At 37.5% G+C, this 7,741-nt stretch overlaps 1 protein-coding gene across 1 annotated transcript; it reads right to left on the reverse strand.

Annotated features, from left to right (window-relative positions):
* Positions 1 to 1,474: 1,474 nt before the first annotated feature.
* NXPE4 (neurexophilin and PC-esterase domain family, member 4) lies at positions 1,475 to 7,429 on the reverse strand. The gene is made up of 4 exons (XM_006890799.1): positions 6,804 to 7,429; positions 6,071 to 6,145; positions 4,220 to 4,410; positions 1,475 to 2,010 (listed from the first exon to the last, which is right to left on the reverse strand). Exons 1-4 carry the CDS (start codon positions 7,406 to 7,408, stop codon positions 1,475 to 1,477), a joined length of 1,407 nt encoding a protein of 468 aa, XP_006890861.1. The 5' UTR covers positions 7,409 to 7,429.
* Positions 7,430 to 7,741: the final 312 nt, after the last annotated feature.

The following is a 7,741-nucleotide window of genomic DNA, read 5'->3' on the forward strand; positions in this document are numbered from 1 at the left end:
CATGAAATGACAAATCTTAGACTAGTATGTCATTTGGGAAACCTACTTAAAGAATTGAAGTGACTCAAGATCTTAAGCTTATTGTCAGACACTGACCCCGCTCCCTGACTAATAGAGCAGCATTGTTTTTACTATGCCATCCTGTATTTTTGAAGGATAAATACTGTAGAGTCAGATTAATTGCTGGCTGAGAGATTTCATATGGGAAATGTGAGAGTGTTTCAGGATCTAGTGGGCCTTGCTGGGAACTTTGCAATCCCTCTAGAACTGAAGGCTCTGGAAAAAAAAGAAGACCCTTTAAGACTCTTTTTATTGTTAATTGAAAGTCACCTTGGGCTAATCGTTAGTAGTAAAACTAAGGAAGTGCAGTTTTCTTTTTTTTTACTTTCTTCAAATATTCATTTTTACAATTACATTATTCCTGTTTACCCATGCATCCAGCACATTAGCCACCACAGGAAACTTGACTTCCCATTTGTAAGGAGTGGCATGACACTAGCCAAGAAGTGTTGGATTTTCTCATGAAGTTTTCAATTTTATTAAAAAATAATTTATAACTTTTTGTGGTTATTAAAAATATACACAAGAGTACATAAACCAATTCCCAAAAGAGAAGAAAGGAGGTGTTACACATGATATGAACAACTGCAGTAGGTTGACAGGCAAAGATGAGAGGGAGCAGAGATTATGAATGGATGGGTTGAAGGGAATGGGAAAGTAGAGCGAGGTTTTGATAGGACATTGCTAATAAAGCCATTGTACAGTTGTAATCATTGCTGTAAAATGATACCTATGTGAATGATTGAATGAAAATAGAGAAAAGGACAGAAACAAAACAAAATAATTTCTATATATATAATTCAGGAACATTGATTGTACTCACCTTCTTTTTTCATAATTGTTGCATATCATTAACATAAAACAGTGCTTTCTAAGTTTCCTATCTAACCTTTCAAGTTGCTGTTGTCAGTTTGATACCATACAGATAGTTCTTTGAAAGGGTGCAGTACTCAGAGTAGACTTTAATAACTCAGCTAAATTATCATTTGAAATAACACTGCAGGGAATATTTTTGGCTTGTTGTCTAAGGTTTAAAGATTCCTTGGGAAAATAGTTTTGGGGGTTAAATTGACCTCAGTGAAAAGAAAATGTAGATTCTGTGAGAATTTGAAATTCTGTTCTATATTTTCCCCACTTTAACTAGGATTTTTTTAGTAGTGGTAGCCAGATGCGATCCAGTTCTTTTTTGTCTCATGGTAAAATACACGGTTATTCTAGGAAGCATTTATCTCAGTGAATATTTTAATTTTTACATGAGGGCCCAGATAGCTGACTTTATTAAATGGATAACTCACAAACCAACCAGAATGTAGATTATCACCCTGTATTGATTGGGACTACTCACAGTATCTGGCATGTTGGCAGACACTACACGCTTTTGATTAAATGAATATGCTGCAGAGATGTGTGCTATCTAGCAAATATAATTTAACAATATATTAATCTGATTTCTGACCACAGGTTGAGGCGGGTGTACATTATTTGTGCCATAAGCAATGGTTATATCCCAGGCATCAATGATACCCACATTAAGGTCCTTGAAAATGTCCTTTATGACAAGATGTTGAATGTATCCATGGAAGTCACTGAATCGCTCCACATCATTGTGCAGTTCCCTGATGTTTTCTCCCTTGATGATAACCACAGTGTCTGGACTTCTCAGGAGAAGATGGTGAACTGCTTTGTGGACATTAAGAGCCCTTCGGATAAAAACATCAATTGGAAAGGGTCTGAAGTGTTGGCCCAGGGAAATAACGATGACAGTATTTTTTCCTCCTCCAATTCTGTCAATGACCCGGGCGATATACTCAATTTCTTTGACTGAATAGATCAATGAACCGATCAAAGGATAACCATGTTTTTGCCACTGAATGTTGATATTCCTCTTCAAGTCCACAGCAAGTTGGTGTTGAAATTTTCCAGATTCATGAAGATCCACTGACTTCAGTGCTGATGACAAATATGCAATGCAAAAATCGATGAGGGTAAGTTTATTAGGAGTGATTAGTCGTAAAGATAGAAGAGGAAAAGTCATAAAGAAAGAAAAGAAAAGGTTTATAATGGAACAAAGTGATGGCTGATTTATTAAAGTTGAAAAGAATAATTTTGATAGTTATTTGAATAATCAAAAGTGTAAGAGACTGTGTTTCCATTTGCAGAATAATATGAGAGAGAATGAACATTGAGCTAACTTAATTATGGAATGTTGTAGTAAATTTTGTAGGTATTGTTTTTGTACATTTTGTTAACTGTGGACTTTGCTAATATATAGATAGAGATGTTTTTTTATATTGGAGAAAAAACCCAAGAAAATTGGCAATCTACCTTTTTCCCCCAATATTACCTAAGTTTTCTTAACAGTAGGATTGCATTCTACACTTACATAGTCATAGAAAAGTACTGAATACATAATTTATAATAATAAAAATAGTATTACTATTTATTTGGAATGTAGTTTAAGTTTATAAAGCATTGGTTTAGGTTGATTTGGTCACTCACCTCAAATCTCTGCTCGCTTCCTCTTTCTATATTATTGTTTTGTTATGAGAAAGAAAGCCAAGAGGTAAAATGACTTGCCCAAGGTTATACATCTACTAAATGACAGAATCAGTGTTTAGACTTGGAGTTAGTCCCAATTTTTAAGAACGCGGTTTACATGATCTTAACACTTCTGAAAATAAATATCATATGAGTATTACAAAATAAAATCTTCCCACTTTTTAATTGTACTAATTAGACCTTTATCAGAATATCAAGGGCAGTTGCTTGTAGCTAGAACTTCGGAGATAAATAATTTAAGCTTTGTAACAGGTACCTTTGAGACTTAAAGGTCTACATTTGAAGTTTTAACTTAGTGACGTTTGGAAATGTAGGTGTTGTGGTGGTGGACTGGAGAAGGGGAATAGTCAAACCATTCCCTCAATTCTGCTTCCAACATATTTCAATCCTCTTTCTCAAAGTACACCCTGGCCATAAAATTTAACTTTTAACCAAATATATAACAGATATTTTCTTACTCCAACGTAAAATACTACGTAATAAGGGTAGTACAAAGCAATTCAGTATTTATATAACCTTTGCATAAACATCATTCAGTATTTTATGTAATCTTTATATAACAGTTAGTTGTACATTATAAGGCTTATTTAACAGATGATAAAAATGAATTTATCAGAGTCCATACTTTAAATTTATCTTCTCCTTAGGACTTAAAGCCAAGATGTTACTAATTTCATTTTGCACTTGAAGAAAGATTTTTCCCTTTGGCTTGAGGTCATGTGAAATTTTCATGCCAGGAAGATCAGGGCAGTGCCCCTCTAGCCGTGTTGCTCTTCACAACAAGAGTCCCAGCGTACAGGGACATGGAGGCGCAGCCAGTGGTGTGTTTCCAAATTAGATTGCTAGGATCTATTTACCTCAACTCTCATTGCAGTCAAGTTGAAATCAATTCATAGTTGACCTTGGATTGAGTTTACAAGACTGTTAGTCACACATGGGAGATTGTCCATCTTTCTCCCTCAGAGCTGCAGCGACCAAGGAGGTACAGCATTTGGGCTAGCAATGAAACTCCCTGTTGACTATGTTCCCAGAGATCCCAAGGCTTTAAATATTTATGGGGAATGTGGTCCTCATTTTTGCCTGTGGATCTGCTGGTGGATTCAAACTACCAATCTTTTAATTAGCTGCATGACACATGATACCCTACAGAGCTCCTTATGGGGAAAGGAATATTATAACAAATATTTTTCTACTCTGATTCTCCTTCTCAGCTGAATATACAATGAATCTTCCTTCTTAGAAAGAAGACGGTGACATCATGAAAGAACCAGAGGAAGAGAGACATGTGGAGAGTCAGAGAAAGAAGGGAAGACTCCCAGTAAGATGGATTGACACAGTGACTGTAACAATAGATTTGAGTATATCAGATATAGTAAACATGGCACAGGATGGGGCAAGACTCAGATCTGCTTTGGGTCTTACTTGATTCAGTGGCACCTGACAACAATAACAACAACAACTTCGATGTCTTGTGAGGAGTTTTAGTGTGTTGTGATTAATGAATATGAAAAAGAAAGGTCATGTGCCATATTCTTCTCTCTCCTTGAAATGACAAAGGAATTTCAGAAAGAATGTCAATAATAATTAGATCAAACCTTACTGTTGATGTTCTCTTTGAAGAATTCCATCCACTGGCGGACTGTGGAATCACCTAGGAGATGTATGAATTTTCCTCTCAGGCATTCTTTCATGTCGATGTGGGTTAAACCACAGGAGACAGGATTCCATGTCTCTTCCAAGACATACCCACTGGGGACTGCAGACATTACTTCAGGCTTACACTTTTTCCCCCTTGGAACTTCCTGTTCTACCAAAGAGCAAGATAGAATCTTCTAAACATCAAATCATCAATATATGTTTGCTAAGAGCCTACTGTCTTTTCTAGGTACCTCTTAGAGGGGTAAAAGTGGTTGTACTGGTGGAATAGTCTTTTTTTTTTTAAATTCATGTTCATGAAAATGTACAGAGACTTTACATTTCCATTCACTCACTGTTGCACTTTTCTCCCTGCCCACCCCTCCCCCAGGACACTCTTCTTTTTGAAAAGTAAAAGAAAAGTTCTTATTGAAGCATTCCGTTAATATTCAACTCATTGTCATTGAGTCAGAAGCAACCCATAGCTGTTCTTTCATTGGATTTTTTTGGGCTGCAGATTCCACAGGAGGAGATTGCTTATTTCCCCCCTTCCATATCCTGTTGATGGGTAGCTATTTTTCAGTAATATTTTTCTCCAATGTTTCCAAACCTATTCCTACTAAAATTCATTGTAAGAGCAAATGTTTTTCCCTCAGAAAAGAAAAGCATGACCTTATGAGTGAAAGTGTAAATATTTGGTTGCATTTTTTAAAACTTTTTATTATTGTGATTTAGGTAAAAATTTATAGAGCAAATTGAATTTTGGGGTTTTAAAAATATTCAGTTATATGTTCCTTTTTCATATTTTTTAAAACAAATACTCTCATTCTGGGAGAAAATACAGAGGGGAAATAAATTAAAACTATGGTAATGACAATAAATACCAAAGAGCAAAGAGATATCAACCTGGCTTGCCATTTAATGGAAAGAAAGCTATCAATTCTTATGGAGTATTGAATGCTCCATTGCATTCTTTTATCCTACGTGCCACACTCTTTCACAGTGTCTATAATGCTCCCACCAAACCACAAATCTTTTGAGTTAAAGGCAAGGTGATGTAAAGAAACTGGGTTTCTTGGAACTGATCAGACTAAATAGATGTTGTTTGTTGGAAATACCATTTTTACCTTTTATGTGAATAAAATCACTAATGATTAGGGATTTGTTAAAGCTGAGCTTCAAGGGATACAAAAGTTCTTGCCTAAATTATTCCTTTGCTATGGGGGATGAAAAAAAAATGGAAGAAGAATTAGTAAATATAACTAGAAAAGTGTGATTACATCTTAAAACTGCTTGAAAGACAGCAAATATGAAGAAAGCTTAGAAAACCTCCTGATGGTGGTGGTTGTGCCAATAGTGATATGGAGTAGTGGTGGGACAGATGTGAGGAATTGTGGTGTCAGGGGGGTTATGGTGCAGCTTGGTGTGGAAAGTGGCAGTGGTGTGGGAGGGAGACAACCTTGTGTAGAATTGGGAAAGAAGGTTATTGTTTTATAAGAGCGGTTAGTCTGTTTCCTGATAAGCAGGTTCATGACAAGAGTTACAGTCAGTGAAACAGATTTATGATATCTTGGGGGTTACAGTTATTCACTGATTTGGTAACTGGGGCTGCTTTAGAGAAGACAAATGGCAGTGTGTGTGTAAGATTGATAGTGGTGACACTTTGAGCAGAAAGAAGAAACTCTTCTGGGCATCTGCTGCTAAGTCCAGAAGGAGGTGATCTGAGCCTGCTGTGCATGGGAACCCCATGAGTTGGGACCAATGTAGTGACAGTTAACAACAACAACAGGACTAAGTAATACCACCTACCCAACACAGGAAAAACTTACTGTTGCATGTGGAGACATGAATGGTGTTGAAGTTTTTCATAATCTCTATACCTACGTTTGACCTTAAAGAGAAATACAAAAGTCAATCTACAAGTAGCTCAAAATATCAGGAAACATGAAAAATCTAAATTATCTCAGATTCGATAATTTCTTGGTGATTAGTTAACCACTCTGTTCCCATACTTAGGCTATTCGGTGCATTTTTATTTCTTTGCTTACATGTTGTTGTTGGTATTTACCATTGAGTCAAAGCTGACTCATAACTGACCCTCCAGTAGATTTTCAAATGCAGTATCTCGCATGGGAGTTGATTGTCCATCTTTCTCCTGTAAAGCAGTTGTTGGATTTGAACCATGCGCGTTTGCACTGGTTATAGGATTCCTTACTACTATGCCACTGGAGTTCATGAGCTCTAGATATTCAGTACACCTATACAGTGAATTTTTGAAATGCGGAAAGAATATACATCTAACATTATTTTATTTTTTATTTCTGGGTTTCAATGATAAGGGTTTGTTTGTTTCAAGATAAGATTTAGATATCCAGAAAGTTTGGGAAATTAATGGAGTGGGCATAGTTTACAAATTAATTCAGTGGTCACTTCCCAAATGACTTTTCAGACAGTCCAACAGTGGTATACTGATAGACATTCATTTGGATCACATCACTACATGAGTCACATCATATTTGCCCAAATAAGATCCAGAAGTAATGATTTACCTTCCAAAGAGGCTCTTTTCTTGTTTACTAAGATAGGACACTTCCTTGTTCTTGGAGTGCATATGGGTGAGTGTAGCACAGGGCATGTGATGAGGTTTCAGGCAGTAGAAGGCTTCATAGTCTTGAGCATCTAGGTACTTGCACAGTTCAGCATTTGAGTTTAAAACTAGGGCACAATCGGTGTTAACATTGACGGTGCTATTCGAAAAATGGCCTGTGAAAATCACCTTGTCATACCCTTGGTTCCTTGCCCTCCAGAGAGCTGACACCCCTTCACTGGGGTGGATGAGCAGCAGGGACAGAGACACCTGGCCCTCCCAGAACAAAGTGAAGCGGACAAGGTAGGTGCCATTGTGGAAGTCAGTCACCTCTCCTGAAGCCCCCGCCTTCAGGGCCGGGGAAGACATCCTGGCCCTCAGGAAATCCCCACCATACTCCTTCCTGCGTCCCAGGTGGTCCCTCACCTCCAGCAGGAGGTCTAGCTGCTCCCCTTTGCAGTAGGTGTCTCGAGGGCTGAGCAAGGTGACTCTGCTGTGTGCTGCGCTGGTGGTGGTGTTCATGTGGAGAAAAGGTCTGGGAGGGATCAGCTGGTCCAGTTTCTTCATGATTTCCTTTATCCTCAGCTCAGTCTCCGCTGGGGGCACCACTGAATACAGTGGTGCTTTAAAGCATGAAGAGGTCATGATCAAATTCTTCGAGATGGAGGGAGAGGAAAACACGAAGGAGGTCCAAATCTAAAATGATAAGGAGTATGATAGAGAGCATAAAATATTTTTTGTTAAAATATTTTCTTTTCCCCCTCTACTAGTTTGTTTACAAAATTTGAATACAAATTTGAACACATTCTTTCAATTTACCTCACTTCCCCACCCATCAAATTGTACAACCCAATGATTAATTCTCCACTCCCCCTGCACATACACATCCCTTTGCTTCCA

Source organism: Elephantulus edwardii, unplaced genomic scaffold (assembly GCF_000299155.1).
Source record: "Elephantulus edwardii isolate Elephantulus edwardi_28Jun2011 unplaced genomic scaffold, EleEdw1.0 scaffold00093, whole genome shotgun sequence".
NCBI lineage: Eukaryota > Metazoa > Chordata > Mammalia > Macroscelidea > Macroscelididae > Elephantulus > Elephantulus edwardii.

Coding starts and splice junctions, on each gene's coding strand:
- NXPE4 (XM_006890799.1), bottom strand. CDS start 7,408: ATGAAGAAACTGGACCAGCTGATCCCTCCCAGACCTTTTCTCCACATG. Junction 4,411..6,070: donor TGCAACAGTAAGTTTTTCCT/GTGTTGGGTAGG, acceptor GGAAGTTCCAAG/GGGGAAAAAGTGTAAGCCTG. Junction 2,011..4,219: donor CTTCAAAGAGAACATCAACA/GTAAGGTTTGAT, acceptor ATTTGTCATCAG/CACTGAAGTCAGTGGATCTT.